This window comes from Peromyscus californicus, unplaced genomic scaffold (genome assembly GCF_007827085.1).
Source record: "Peromyscus californicus insignis strain IS unplaced genomic scaffold, ASM782708v3 Scaffold_7__1_contigs__length_154581171, whole genome shotgun sequence".
NCBI classification, from domain to species: Eukaryota; Metazoa; Chordata; class Mammalia; order Rodentia; family Cricetidae; genus Peromyscus; species Peromyscus californicus.
In genome coordinates this window covers 109735773-109752580 of record NW_026294595.1, presented here as the reverse complement: position 1 = coordinate 109752580, position 16808 = coordinate 109735773, and the positions used below count along the sequence as shown (strand labels likewise).

The following is a 16808-nucleotide window of genomic DNA, read 5'->3' as shown; positions in this document are numbered from 1 at the left end:
TACCTCTTGTGTTTGCAAAGACAAATGTGGTGAGACAAAGCCAGAGGTGAATAGGAAATGAACAAAAGAAATGAATGACCATTTTCATTCACATGATTTTGAATTTTGAGTCAAGTGCATAGTTTTCCTCTTCAAAATGTAAAGTTAATAAAAGGAATAAAGAATTTAAGCCTTAAAATTGAATGTAAATATAATTAAAAGGACCCAAACAAATAGCTAATTAATAGTATAACTTCTCAGGAAATAGATTAATTTTGATGACCTTGCAACACACCAATCTAGTAAAAATGTTCCTAATGGATAAAGAGATCCACAAAGAAACTCTGAGTTCTCTCTAGCTGCTTATGCTATGGAAGTATTTCACATAGAATATAATTAACAAGTAACTATGTCAAGGTAGAAAACAGATTTATCACTACAAATGAATTATGTGCATGCAGGGAGAAATAAGGAGAAAGATCATTGAGACAATGAGTTAAACTCAACCAATTTCGACTTACTATCCCACAGCCTGCACTATAATTTATGGAAATAATATCAAAGGCGATTAAATAGACATTAGGTCCAGAATTTCTAATAACATCAAATATAACAAAGAGTGTTTTCTAACAGTTCAAATGTCAATGAATAATAAATACTTAATATAATTTGAGATCAACAGATTATTACTTGGGAAAAAAAACCCTGATGAATATGTAAAATATTTAGAATCATGGCGATGCTTACTGTGCCTAGTTAGGTGAAAGACACATGGAGTTAAGCAGTGTAAGCTCTTTTAAGAAGCAAACAAATGATGGCCTATCTGGATTTATTCAGCATCTAAAGCAACTGATTCATCTTTCCTTTTTTTCTTGGAAAGGATTTTTTTTTTGGTAGCAGCTGTAGCTTTGGACATTGACAAAATGAAAGGCAGAATTCTCCCTGTCACTTTCCCGACTTGTATTTAACTGTCCTTTGGACAAGTTCCCATATTTGAGACTGAAGCAATAACTCAGGAATGGCCACTGGAATAATTAATTTTCATCTTCTTAGTCATACAGCCAGAAGTTGTTCAGTGCCAAAGATCTATAATCCTAGCGCTACTCTCAAGTAGGGCTAGGATTAATAGTGCATGAATTGTTTGCCACAGGCAACTAATCCAAGAAATGCTACTCAAGTAATTATTTTGTTAAGATAAAAAGAACTATTTTGAATTGACTTGGATCCCTCACAGATGAGTTTCTGCTTTAGAATCAATCTAAATTTAATTTAATCTCACCTTATTAACTGGGGCAAAGAGCCTCCCAACACTCCAGGAGCACACCCCTGAACTTCAGGCTCCCTACTTCCTCTAAAGCTTTATGATAAATACATGATTTATTGTCTAACATTCTATTGCCTAAGAAACGTGCTCAGTCTAAACACCCAGGCATAGTTCAGCTCAATATATTGTTTTCTTTTATGGCTACATAATTTTTCAATTTTTAATCTTGAATTGAGCATGAGCACTGTTAAACTAAATGCAGATCAATGAAGAGACTTGATTAAAAGAAACTTGATGAATATCTAGATTTTGGAACATTTCAAATAATTTACTTGAAAGAATTCAACTCAAATATGGCAGTTGCATATCAGTAAAACATTACAGAGCAGAAACTAAATCTCTTATGACTTTCTATATTTAAAAAATATTTTTTAAACTAGAACAACAACTCTTTTAAAAATGGAAAGTGATAAGGGCTCTTGTCACATTTCTACAGTATTTCAAATGCTCTACAGTATCCTTCAAATAAATTATTTGACTGAAGCATCATCATCTCAAACCATGAAATTTTGCACAACTAACCTGAAAATTAAATATTATATCTAGTTTGTTGTGATATAATTCATTCCTTAACAAACTTTCTCAATGGTCTATCAAACACTAACTCACAAAAATACATGCTCAAGCACTTCCTTTTATTTTGATATCGTAAGCACTATTCCTATTTAATAGTCTCTGTGGAGAGTTTATTTCAAGCATTGTTTCTTTAAAAATGTGTAAACATAAAATTGTGTTTTCCTTCTTTACTCATTTCACACACTTGTGTGTGTGTGTGTGTGAGAGAGAGAGAGAGAGAGAAAGAGAGAGAGAGAGAGAGAGAGAGAGAGAGAGAGAGAGAGAGAGAGAGAGAGAGAGAGAGAAGGGAGGAGAAAGGGAGGGAGGAAGGATATTAAATGAACTTCATTTAGATTTTTATATAGTATCCATCCATATTTTCAAGTAAAAGTTTGTAGATGATGGTTTCTAAATAAGTTTTAATTTTCAAACAATATACAAGGAAGTGATTCATACAGAAAAATGTTTCAGATGCTCTAAAAATAATGTGCTTACTCATTAACTCCTGCTTTAGATGGTGTGACAATTCAGAAACAAATAACAGTTGTTTGATTTCCCAGACCATTGTATGTGTCTTAACTCATGACACATTAAAAAGCCTTATGCAATTCACATAAAGGTACTAAAGGATGAAAACAATATAATTCATAAATTTGCAAAATGACTAGCATACTTAATTTCAACTAAAGATAATGAAAGTCAATTTCAATTAACGTTTCTAAAAGAAAACTCATTTTTGGCAAACACTTTTTTGAACAGGAATAACAAATTCTGAATCATCTTTAATCTAGTATATGTCCGATTATGAGGACAAACACTTTTCATCACCATGGCAAATAACAAAGAAAAACAACTTTAAGTGAAGAAATATTTAATCAGGCTTACAGCTTCAGTGTTTTCAATCTAAGGTACACTGGACCCATTCCTGTAAGTCTGAGCTAAAGAAAATCTCATGGTGGCCAGAGTACATTTGGCCAATGTCACTTACTTCGTGACCTTCTAAAATGGAAAGGTGACAGAGATCGTTTCAAGATATTACCTCAAAGGGAACATCCTCGGTGACAGCTTTACAATGTTTGTATCACCTTGCAGAGTTCTCTAAATATGAATCTATCAGTGGATTAATCCACTGATGAAGACAAAGCCTTCAAGAGCCAATCACTTTCCAAAGCCCAACCTCTGAACACTGTACTTGGGCCAAATTTTCAATATATAAGCCTTTTGGGGGAAATAACTCATAAACAAAACAGAATGATGACAAATGGAAGGAATTTTTGAATCTTCAGAATAACCCTCCACCTACCCTCCCATTCCTCCAAGGTGCCTCACAGATATTACTACTGCATCACATATTATAACTGCAAAATAATTTTTGTTTGTACACCATTTAATTCTGAAAGTCTGCGGTGAATATAAATACCATCCCCTGAAGATTATCTTGCACATCTCCTTCATACTGAAATATGGAATATGAGGCCCTTAAATGATGACAGGACTCCTCTAATGTCATTCCATCAACTGAACATTAGAAGTTCAAATCCAGTGTCTTCAATCATCTATGCTGTGACAACAGAATTTCTCAGGCTGGGAGTGTTATGAGTAATAGATACTTGATTCTCACTATACTGGAGGGGGATACCTGGCAGGAGATCCATGTCTCATGAAGCCTGCTCTCTGCTGTAAACAACACTTTGAATGTTACGTGCTCACATGATAAAATGGGGGAAAGGTGGAAACCTTTGTGAAGGCTATTTTAAAAAGGACCATAAGTCATTTATGAGAAAGGAACCCACATGACCTTATCTCTTCTTAGTATGTTAAGTGTCAACAGGAAACTTTGAGAAGACACAATATCCCAATCTCAGTACCCACAGCCCTTGCAAACCAGCACTGTGCTGTCTACCTCTGAGTCCTAATGCCAGTCAGGAAGGGTAAGGACAAGCTCTGTATTTTCATGAAACACTCCCATTATAAACTCTTTCATCTGTTAAGTCATCTGTCAATTAGCATTCCTGTATTGCTTCATCAGAGTTTATGTCAAATTCCTTTAGAATCTAATCTCCCAAGTGGAGGTAGCACAAGGAATCTATATGCATATGCATACTTACCTATTAGTCTTACTAATAGGGAAGGATACACCAGTAAGAGATCTTGGGCAGGTAGAGAGGTGAGTAGCAATAAACAAGTTCCTAAAGCCAATCATAATGTGGGTTTTGTTACTCACCATGGTTGAACTCATCAGACAACTCCATCCAGCTGCTATTCTCATTCCAGGCAAACCAAAGAAAATTCTGGGGAACTCTCAAACAATCTGTGCACTGAGGCTTGAATCTAGGGCTTTCTGACTCCAAACCTTGCTATTTCATTTCAAAACAGTGCTCTGCATTTTGCTTTAATGGTTTCAGAATGCAAGGGGGAAATGCCAACATACTCTTAACTGGAAACAAATTGCTTTAAAATTATTTTGATGGTTGAGAAAAATCTATTAAATCGTTGGCAAATTGGGACAGTTTTCTAAATAAGATGTGTAAATTTTAGTATAATAAATAGGATTGAAACAATGGTTCTCTAGGGGTAGGTGGCTGGCTACAGAGATAACCTGACTTCATGTTCATTTTTCATAGTTAATATATTACAAGTAGACTTTTTTCCCCAGTCATGTTTGGTTCAATCCTTGGTCTCTGGGATATCCTGCCTCTAGGACCTAGCCCTCAGGAGTAAGCTCTCTCTCAGAGTATGGGCCTCCAGCTGGGCCAGTCTTCAGTGGGTCACTCTCACAATTTCTGCACCATTTTTGCCCCCGCACATCTTGTAGGCAATACAAGTTGTAGGCTGAATGGTTTGTGGCTGGGTTGATGTCCCTGTCCCTCCACTGGAAGTCTTGCCTGGTGACAGGGGATGGTCAGTTCAAGCTCACAAATAGACTTTTGAAGGTAGGTTTAACTAAGAGAGCTACAAAGGTATAAAAATCTCAGTCAGAAGGAAACCAAAGTGGGACATGAAATTCTACAATACACAAGATAATTTCCTAACTTTAACATGCTTTTGCCTACACATTTTATAGACTTAATATATATTAATAATGATAAATTATATTTCACATACACAGTGAAGTCACAGTTGCATTGAGTCCTTTCTATGAACTTTATTCTTGGGTGCCTACAGCACCTGGATGAGATACACACAGAGATTAAGCTTGAATTCCAGACAAGGAAACTGAGTCTCATATATAGAAAATGACATGCTAGGTTATATAACTTGCAATTATCTTTGGCACACTGCTGTCTCACCCGAGAGTTTGGACCATGGTAGCTACTCTCCAGTATGTGTTTACAGTGCATGAAGACATATGTTGGTTTCTCTAGGTACAAAAATTTGTAAAACAATATGTTTTCCATAAAGCCACTCAGAATTGCAATAACATGGATTTAAAAAATGATTTCAACTGTAAGGTCTTATTCATTTTGATGATCACATTGATTATAAGGAAAACAGAACACTGATCTTTATTAGATCAGAATTACTCTTTATAGAAGTAAGTCAGAAACCTGGTCTTAAGAATACTGAGAGGAAATATTTCTTTTAGCTGTGTTATGCCCTCCTCAAAATCCACATATTGAAGTCTTAAACCATATATCCTACAGTGTAGTCGGAGGAGATGAAGCCGTAGAACATACTTCTTTTTCTTAATTGAGAACAGTGGTCAAGTTTAAAGAGGTCTATATTGAAAGAGTCTAGGAAAATTTCCAGTGCATTTCTATATCATAATTCTGAAATCACTATCTTCAAAAGAGGGACTACCTATTTAAGCTGGTGCCTTTCACATACAGAAATGCTTCTCTAACTTGACTGAACACCAGGGAAACTCCAGGGAGCTTCAGAGGAAAGATGGTGTGTGAATCCACACCACACATTGTACTTTAATTGATTTGGGTGTGGACTACGCATCGAGATTTTAAAAGCTCCCCAAGTACTTCTCATATCTTTATATTAGAATCCATAATTAGAAGCCCTGCTTTATAGTGTAGGTCAGTGGGTAGAATTACTTTTTTAAAATTATTAACAGTGAAAACCACAAGATGGCATAATTTTTCATTTGAAAGGATTAAAATTGAGAAGTGTTTGCTGAATTCTACCCTGCACCTCTACAGATTGAACTTGCTGGATATGGACTGAGATCTCATAAGACAAAAGCACAATTATCAAGATTCATGGCCTTTGGTAAACACCTGGGCTTCAACTAAATTCCTGCTAACACTGCTTTCAATGCTGGGAACCAGGACACACATGTTCTTTGTTGCCATGTCCTTTAATTCCTGTGTCTCCCTCCCTTCATTCTTCTGTAATTAAGTGTCTCAAAGACTGTTAGATAGGAAGACAGTTAAGATATCTGTCGTAATAAAAAAAATCAGAACATCAAAATGACATTTTCAGTTCACTGTATTTTAAAATGGATTTGCACATACACTGAGTAATGTGAGCATTGCTCAAACACTCAAATTTAACTTTTGATAAGAATCATACTAACATCTCCTCAAAGAAGGGAATTTAGTCTAAGATCCCACCCAGCAAAGACAGCGCATCTGAAAAAAAACTTTAGAGAAAGTAAAAGCTTCCAGCCATTAGAGAAAATGAGCTGTACCTTAATGGTCACTTTTGGTGTCTTTTCCTGTCCACTATTGACTGTCCTTGAGGGTAAAGAACATGTAAAGGATTTCAAGTACAAATAGGCACCCACTCTGCCCAACCCCAGCATCCTAATGTTTTTGCTACTAAAGTTATATAAAGGTTTCTGTTTCCAAGGAAACTACTGACATATATGGAATTTAATGAACATAAAAAGGAACCGTGCCATATAATTTACATTTAAAGATAAATGTGAATAGCTGTCAACACCCCCCACACACACACACACTCACACAAGTTCTGAGAAATTTTAGCTCTATTTTGCTTTCATTAGTCAAAAACATAAACACATTTATGGAAACAGAGTGACCAAAAACAATTCCGAAAAAGCTCTGGCAACATGTGAGGTGAATTAAGAAACAGTTGATGCCAAGAATAAGGGCCAGAGGTTGATCCCATTAGCAGTCGGAAGAAAATGAGGAAACCTTTGATTTTGTTGCATCTAGCATTCTTTTCTTTCTTTCTAGCCCACAAGTATCTACATCAGATTTTATGTCGGCAGTTTCATGCAATGATAAATCTGGACAAAGTCAGGAAATTCACTGATAGTCACCGAAAGGGGCAATGAATAAAGTTCTCATTTCAGCTCCAAACCTCATAGATGATTCATTGAAACCACTGTTGTAGAACACCCAAATAACAGCTCATTATGAGATTCCTGTGTTGGCATCCAAATCCTATGACGGGCTAGTTGGGATTTGACAACCCTTAAATAAACAATCCCACTAGCAAGATATGTTTATGATGCAGGGAAATTTTGAAAGAATGTGCAGTGTAATCCTCAATAGGAAGTTTCAGTAGGAAAATAAAAGGTTAAGAAGAAATACCACTTGACCCTCCCCCACCCCTGCTTGCCTTCTCTTTGCTAAATGCATTTTGAGGGACTTGGATGCTCTCTTCTGTTATTTCCTTTGTCCTTACTGACCGTCTCTTTTATTCTGGTGAAATACACCAAGCTGATTCACAAAGTCAGTGAAAACACATACTGTGGTACAGCAATCATCATCATACACCCATGAGGCTCTTCCATCTTCTCAAACTAAGCTCTCAACTAAGTAACAATATTTTCCCTTTCCCTCCTCACAGCCCTGACATCCATTATTTTACTCTCTGAATGTGTAATCTGAATACCTGACATCTGAATGGAATCATCCCTCATTTGTCCTTTTATATATTTAGATATTATTTATATTTACATTATTTATATATAATAATATTTATATATTATTTTATTTAGAAAAGTATCTTCAAAGTTTGTTTGTGTTGTAGTGCATGTTACAATTTAAGCCCCTTCAAGACTAACTAAAACTCAATATTGAAGCATATGCTACATTTTCATATATCCATTCATCTTAGAGAGACACTGGGAAATAAGTGTCTGCTTGCTTGAGTTTCTGCTTTCAACTCATTGAAGTACTGTTGGAAGGCTTTTGTGCTGGTTCTTCACAAACTCATCAAAATCTACATGTCATGGATATCAGGATGCAGTTGAGACTTTCTTCTCTCTCACCCCACACACTCTCTCTGTATATCTGTGTATTTTGTGTCGTGTGTGTGTGTGTGTGTGTGTGTGTGTGTGTGTGTGTGTGTGTGTGTGTGTGTTGTGTCATATGGGGGCATAGTACATGGAAGTGTGCAGGAGCCTTTGCCCATGAGTGAACATGTGGATGTTGGAACAGGATTTCAGCATCTCTTCCTCTGCTCTCTGCCTTATTGCCTTGAGATAAGGTCCAGCAGCTTGCCATTTTGGCTAGGGTAGTTGGCAAATGGGCTCTCAGGCTCCACATGTCTCTGCTTCTCAATTCTGTGGTTCTAGACAAGCCCAACCATGCCTGGAACTTTTCATAGTGAAGTGGACATCCAAACTAAAATTCTATGCTTGCAGAACAATCACTTATCTACAGAGCCATCTCTCTAGCCTTAGTGTCTTCTTTTATACACACTCATCAGGATACCTCACCCAAGCTTTAAACACCCAAAGTTTTATTTCCAGGGCCAATATCTCCTTTGAACTCACTTTGAGTCTTCATCATATTAGAAGTTTGACAGACAATACAACTATTTAATTATTCAAAACCAAACTACAGATTTTTCCATTTTAAGATGGATTCTTTTCCTTTTTTTTCCTATCTCAAAACATAGCAAATCAATTATTCTAGTTTCCCAGGTCAAAATATTTATAGTTGTTTTTGAATTCTTCCTTTCTCATCTAACACTTTAATAAATCCCATGTTCCCATTGTTAATTCATATTTAGATGCTACCACATTTTTCACACCTCAGCAGCTACCATCTTGACCGCAAGTCACCATCATTATTCTCCAGGCTGTCTGCAGCTGCCAGTCAGTCTCCGTTGCTTCTTCCTTCATGTTCTGAAGTCTATTCTCAACACAGCACACATTGCCTTCAGAGACTCTGATTCTATCCTGCTCAGAAGACGCTATGTCTCTTTACTTACAATAGCATTATCTCAAGCCACTGGCATGGTCTCAGGCTTGAAACCCACTGTAGTTCAACCGACATTTGTCGTTGTTCAAACATGCTATGTACATGCCCCATTGGGAGGCTTTGTTTTTGCAGGGCCCTCTCCCTGGATGCTCTGCCTGTGGTCATTCACCCAATTCTGGCCCTCATTAAATTCTTGTTTCATCAAGAGAGCTTACTCTATAACAGCTGCATAAAACAGAAAGCCTCCCTATAGCTCATGGCCTATAGTTTCCTCTCCTTGCTTATTCTTCTCAGGGGGATTTATCAGTCATCTCTTCCTCACACACTATGACATTATGGAATGTGTTCAGAGGGCTAGAGGCCATGGCATGCTTTATACCACCACTCTCCATTCATTGACATCAGGCTGATGACATGAAGTCCTTCAGGGTAGAAATGCTTCCCCATAGAAAGTCAGCCAACACAGAACTCTGGGGTTTCAGTTCTTTTCTTGAAGGCCCGCTTTTTGAGCACCATCATCCCCAAACAGAAGTTACACAGGGCCAGAGCTGTCTGTCCCGTTTGTTCACTCCTGGTTTTTCCTAGAACCTAGGTTTGTGCCCGCCAGAAATCACCAACTCCTTGCCAAACCCTACAGAATGAATTTGAAAAACTAATAATCATAGAAGCATCATTTACTACATAGAGATTAAAAAGGCAAAGGTAAATCAATTTTTAAAATTTAATTTTACTCTAATATGCCTCATGGGATTCTGGTGATACTATATATAATTTAGAACTTAATTATTAACCTAGATGTTTACAAAGCATCCATATTTAAATCAACATTACAGATCTGAAATAAATTGCCCTCTACAAATCAAAGGACCTGGCTGCTAGGTTAGTGTGTAAAGCAGTTCCCTTTACAGAAAGTAAAGTTCAGAAGAAAAGTCACAGCAATGTTTCTCAAAGATATTGCTGTATGTGTCACTGAATATAGACAGCCTAGAGGTGTGCACAGTCTAAAGTTGGGAGGTCTTTGTAACTGTGATGTTGCTTCCTGCAAGTTGAAATTCAATTTAGAATTACTTTTTTTTTAGATTTATTTATTTATTATGTATACAGCATGTATGACTGCAGGCCAGAAGAGGGCACCAGATCTCGTTACAGATGGTTGTGAGTCACCATGTGGTTGCTGGGAATAGAATTACTTTTAAGAAGCCATATATAAAGTCATGTGTAAAACTTAACATTAATATTATTTTGTTTCTATTGTTCAGAACAATTTCAGGAGTACTGGTATAGCTCTTCTTTAGACTATGCGCCCACCCATCTTCCAGTAAGGCACTTGGCAACCTGGGACCCTTACCTGCATATGCCACACACACATACATCCCTCTCTTAGCAATGCATCTACCAACCTGTTAGCAAACTGAGACCCCTGCCTGCATTGAGCTGCAGGCACATGCCATTCTGAACAGCAAAATAAATTTCTCCTCCCCATAAGGACTCTCACCTTTGGACAGAGTCTAATGAGTTTTACTTAGCTTTATGTCCCAATAAGAAACCAGAAAAGCCAATCCTACCTGAACTGTCTTAGTTGTATTTACAATAAAGCAAAATGTCTTAAGTTGAAAAAAATATTATTTTCCTTTTGTTTGCATCCTCTAACAGTCATGAATTTAGCACTTGGCTTTTTTTTCCCCTTTACTTTCACCTGATTAGCCATGTCCAAGGCAAGAAGTTTTAGGTTATGTCAATTTGCTGGATACCAATTCTAGAATCCACAATATGAAGCACGTGACTATGATTAATTACCTCATTTAAAATTTGGAATCAAAGGCTAGCAGAAATTATACCCCTAAAACCAGACATCCACCACAGGCCCATTGCACAGATGAGGAGAAGTGAGGCCCAGAGGAAGGAAGGCACACCTTCTTTAAGCTCATCAGTGTCACAGCTGGCACAGGAGATAGGAGCTGCTCTTCTCTAATTGATCTCCTTTTCAGCATGTCTACTGACTTGCTTCATTCTAAGGATCATGACAGTGGGGATGTCATCTCTTTGCATTAGCACCTTTTAATCTTTCTCGAATGGCCTTCTAGAAAAAATATATACTTTGCTGCATGACCCAGAAGATGTACTTAATGTACACAAAAATATTCCATGAAAGAAGCAGCCTCATACAAGGCTGATGTTTTTAATTCTAGTCAAGTCTAGTTCAATTAATGCTGGACACCAGCCATTGAACTAATCTGCTGGGTCAAGAACTACTAATAGATCTGACACCACAGTGACACTGTCTGAGAACAGAGATCCTTTTGAAATCAGCCCACAGAGTGGCTACGAACAGCATAAGGCAAATGTATAGGCCACAGTGCCTTGTAAGTTGGTGGTGGGGCAGAGGAAAAGGGCAAAGGAAGGAGAGAGCAATGCATTTTAGAGTTAAAGATATAAGTAAGGTGCCTTCTGTTTTTTACATTTAGATTATAAAGTCTTCCAAAGTCACTCCAATGAGAAATTTCAAAACCAGTGACTTGAACAAAAGCTGTATACAGAAGAACAGATTTCACTCTATGTACGATGCTGGAAGTCGACACTTAAGTTCATTAGCAGGGCATCACATCGCCTTCTCCATTTCCTATAAATGCCATTTCAAATCACAGCAGGGACAGAAAACAGTTCATTCTCAGCCCAGTGTTGAATTTTTATGTAACAAGATGCTGGGAAAAACAAAGGCAATACAAATACATAGATAACTGTCTGCAGGGTGCCTTAGGATGTTGATAAACATCTACTCCACAGGTACCTTTATTCTGATCTAGAAGCTTCTACAGAAAGTCTAATGCTGAAACTGTTCCCCTTTTAGTTTGCTGTTTTTCATGAGTCTGCCTCTGTGCCATTTTATGCTTTTATGTCCACCCCTGGTGTTTTGTTGTTGTTTGTTTATTTACACAGGGTCATGGTGCTGTGTAGCCCGGTCTGGGCCCAGGCTTGTGACCCTCCACCTCAGTCTCCCAAGTGCTAGGATCACTGCGTATCCCATCACTTCAATAGTGTTCTACTTTGTAAACCTTTCACTATATTTTTTTCTACTTTTTGTTTTGAATTTCCTATTTTAAGTTCTGAAAACCTTATCCCAGCATTTATTTTCCTGTTCCTGTTCCTGTTCCTCCTCCTCCCTTTCTTCTACCTCCTATTCTTCTTTCTTCTTCTTCTTCTTCTTCTTCTTCTTCTTCTTCTTCTTCTTCTTCTTCTTCTTCTTCTTCTTCTCCTCCTCCTCCTCCTCCTCCTCCTCCTCCTCCTCCTCCACCACCTCCTCCTCTCTCTCCTTCTTCTTTCTTTTTTATTTTTTTGAGAAAGGGTCTCATTATGTAGCCCAGGCTGTCCTGGAACTCACTCTATAGACCAGGCTGGCCTCAAACTCAGAGATCTGCCTGCCCTTCCTCCTGAGTGGTGGGATTAAAGCTATCTGCCACCACACCTGGCCTTTAATCCCAGCATTCTTAATGGTCTCTAACCAATAAAGCTGCCATCCACCTCAGGCCACACACCTTGTTCAACAAGGTGTCCTACTGGACTTATTCCTGAAGGATTTAGAGAACAACTCTTCTCCATCTATACCCCCTTGCCCTATTGTCAGCCAACAGCTGTTGAGGGTGTCACTGTGTCGGAGACCTGATGAAGGAGATGGAGACGGAAGCCAGGCTCAGCAAGAAAAATAGGTACCTGGTCCTTGATGCCATAAACCGCATGGCATAATCAGACAGAATAAGACTCCAAACATTTTAAATAAGTTATATTTGTATTTGTCTAGGTTGAGCTGAGGTCATCTTTGTCACGTTAAGGAATCTTTTCATCGACACAGTCGCCTACGTTGCCTGTGGATCCACAAAGCTCCTTTAACAAGACTCCTACTCTGATCACTCTTGACATTTAAACTTTCCCAATTTAAGAAAATGAGATGAAAATTAACTTCCTGGAAATCAGATCTGAAATTTTAAAATAATATTTTTTAAAAAATGTTGGGAGGAAGGGTTAGGGAATAACTCAGTATAGAGCTTGACAAGCATGAAGTCCTTGGTTCTGTCTTCAGTACCACTAATTTTTTTGGTAAGATGGCAGTGCCATCAGCACATTAAAGCAGTGACACCCATATTCTGCTGCAGATTTGTGTTTCAGCGCCCTGAAGCCACACATCATCTGTAACCATCAGATTCTCAGGATCCAAACTTTATGGGGGGTGAGAAACAAGCAACAACATTTTTTTATTAGTTTCCCAGATGATTTCATGAGAAGTTAAATTTGAAATCTCCTGTGCAGTTTGTTAATGAATTATTTCATTGCCTCCTTGAAACATTCCTATTAAGTACCTATTAACAGCCTATGAGGAGTAAGTAGGTCTCAGAAAGGTCATACAGGTAAAAAGAACAGAACCAACTCCGGAAATGTTAATGCAGAGTAAGGCTCAGAGAAAACAACACAGAAAGAGAATGGCCCACAGAGAAAGCAACCCTTCTTTCCAAGACAGTGTTAGCAGAAAGAGACAAGCCCAGTATCCTGGATTTCAAAAGCACTTCCTCAAGGGAGGCACTTTGAGATCTAATCATAGTTTATCAGCTGAACACAGTGCAGATGCCACTTCTATCGTTTATCAACATTCAATAAACATTTATCAAACCGCATCCATAAACCAAGCACTCACTGATAAGCTAGTGAAAGAGACCCGTTCCCGCTTGCCACTTTCCAAGAGGCCCCCGTGGAACTGGCTTTGACTCCTGATGCTTGAGAAGCAGTGGGGTCTGGGAAAAACCAGTGGTGGCGGAGGAGAAGCAGTCAGGCGGGGTGAGGTGTACAACTGCCCTCAGCTAGTACAGATATCAGGTAAGGTCAATAATCCTGGGTTAAAAGGCAAGTTTCACTGCTAAGTTATTGATATTATACATGGAGCTAACAGGCTTACATGAAAGCTGACTGAAACATTGTTTGAAGAGGAAAAGATTCTTTGCTAACCGCAAACTGGGAATCATTCTGTATCATCAACAAATTACTAATTCCAAGATGCTTGACATGAAGTGCAAAGACCAAGCCACTGAAATTCCCTGTATGGGAAGAGAAATCTAAATGGTTAACTGGTTTCACCTGAAACACGTTTAGAAGCCTTCTTGCAAACATTTCTGATTTTTTTCTTTCTAAACATTATTTTTCACATTTTCTAGTCAACCAATTTAACCCATTCAGCTACCCCCAGCAGCTGGTGTTTGCTCCATGCCAGACTCTGTTAGCACCAACCTACGGCTGCAGGATGTCTGTGGGGAAAAAAATATTGCAGCTGACTTTTTCTCTGCACCTCCAAAGTAACAGATCATTCCGAACGTTCAAGAAACTATTTTGACTTTTAGAGGCTAAAACAACAGTTGTGGGAAGACACTAAAAAAAGAAAATTGCTGGTTTAAGCTCGTAAATGGCAACTCCCCTTCTCTTGCTGCTTCACTGATACACTGTCTCTGCCAGAAATAAAGTACTTAATGTGTTAAATATTAAATCCAGTAACAAAGAGTTTTCAGTTTTGATGACAAGACAGTGCACTCTACCAACCAGGATAAGTTAAAAGACACATTTTCTTCATCCAGCACTTGAATAGTACACTCAGAAAACTTGCTGCAAAGCCAAACCAATGACATCGCACTTAACATATCCCCAAGCGTCCTTGGTCCTAATGTGAAGAATTAACTTTTGCCTTTATGGGCAAAGTTGTTTTAATTGTACAGCATTTTTTGCTTCATATCATCCCTGTTTACTAGGAAGAATGTGAATTATGACAAATGTAAGTTAAAAAAACATATGTTTACTAATAGTTCTGAATTAGGTGACATTTTGAAAGTGCTCTCAAAAACATCTTGGGCATTTTGCATTAACTGACAGAGGTAAAGTATACCTTACTCAAAATACTTGGGATAAGAGTGCTTCAGATTTTAAAACTTTGAAACATCGGCATATATGTATTCAGATGTCTTGTTAATATGACCCAGGTCTAAACACGAAATTCATACATACCTCATATACATTGCCTGAAAGTGCACTTTTAGTGACCAAGGCATATCATTGATCATTATGGAATTTTCCACTCAGAATTTACAGTATTTTGGAATTTCTAATTATAGATGCTTAATCTGTAACTTCTTTGGCATTTCATATGTCTACCTTTTTCTTCAGATAAAAGTAAAATAACAGAGTAATAAGCAAACACCTGCATTACACCACCCATATCCTCACCCATTGTTTCCATCTTTTAATGAAAGTTCAAGTGAGCGAGTAGGGCACACTGGCTGTTGTGTTTTACAACGTTTACAACACCAGAACTTTTAACTGGGGCAATTAATTGATATCTTGACACAGATAAAGAATCAAAGTAGCAGCTGGTGCAGGCCCAGACTCTGCTTCCTACCTTGGGAGCTTTGGCATGCTTCCCACACCTGGCATCCTTGACAAGGCTGAGATCTAACAGCTCTGTCTCCTGGAAGGCAAAATGGGAAATTGTTAAGAAACCACCCAGATCATTCCTCTTTGTTTTATGTCATTGACACCACTTTAAAGGATACTGCCATCTGGAGATTTGCCTGAGAAGTTATCTGCAACAGGCTACCCCTCCATATTATGTCTCATTGAATCAGGAAGAAAACAAAAAATCAACTGCTGACTGCTCAATTTAGTATGTACTCCAATATATTTGTTAAAGCATCTTAGACAAATTAAGCCCACAGTTTACATCCTTAAATCTACATCCAATAAGCCAGTGTTCTCAACATTTCTAATGCTATGACCCTTTAATATAATTCCACATGTTGTGGTGACTCCCAACCATAAAATTATTTCATTGATACTTCATAACTGTAATTTTGCAACTGTTACGAATCATAATGTAAATATCTGATAGGCAGGATATCTGATATTCGACACAGGTTGATAATTGCCACTCTAAACCAATTCTTAAATCAAGAGAAACCCAGTCTCTTTGTTCTGCTATTGAAAAGTAATCCTGGGGTCACTGAATGTAGGTGGGGTGTGGGAGAAATCAAAGAGAAGATTAGAGAGGCCAGTAAGAGGAGTTGCTCCCATCAGCTCACTCACACCTAATGCATCTGGACAATATATGGACACACACACCAAATTCTGTTGCCAACCTTTGACCACAAATCTCACACCACTACCCTTTTACATATTCATAACCGAACTTATTCATTATTCAAACAACTATTATATATACGTTACTCCAGGACACAAGAAACATGCATACATGATTGCTTTTCTGGAGTGCCATCAAGCAGGGGAAGGAACATAAAGTAACAAATGTGTATAAGACAAGGAAGAGTATGTTAATGCCACTCTTAAAGTTAACTGCTCTGAGAAGTGAGAAAAGAGGATTTTTTCCCCTAAGTACACATTGAGGAATCATTTGCCTTGGGGAAGTATAAAGTAGGTTCCTGACAATTGGAGAGTGCAGGGGGAGAAATATTCCAGATAAAAATGGCCCAGGGGTTTGAGATGAATCTAAGATATTCATTGTCTTCTGATACTTAGAGCCATAGTCCATGCACGTTGAGCGAAGTAGGAGGGAGGAAGATCAAGAAAAATCCAGGAGCAAAGACTAGCAAAGATGTAAACACGGTGGCAGCACAACAAGGGATCTGCATGGGTGACCTTCAGTGTCCCATAGGATTCAGTGGTGAATATATGAAAATAAGTCATGGAAGACAGCACCAGAGGGTCGGAATCCTTGAAAGTCTACTTGTTGGATGGTAATCATAAGGTTTGTAGCATATGCATACCAGCCAAAG

General features: G+C 38.0%; 1 protein-coding gene across 2 annotated transcripts in view; it reads right to left on the bottom strand.

The window, feature by feature from the left end:
• Plcb1 (phospholipase C beta 1) overlaps nt 1-16808 on the bottom strand; it is a 714140-nt gene that overhangs the window by 475292 nt on the left and 222040 nt on the right. For both annotated transcript variants that reach the window (XM_052724082.1, XM_052724081.1), the window contains exon 3: nt 15419-15487. In XM_052724082.1, the coding sequence (XP_052580042.1) occupies nt 15419-15487 (69 nt within the window). The remainder of the gene's footprint in view (nt 1-15418; nt 15488-16808) is intronic.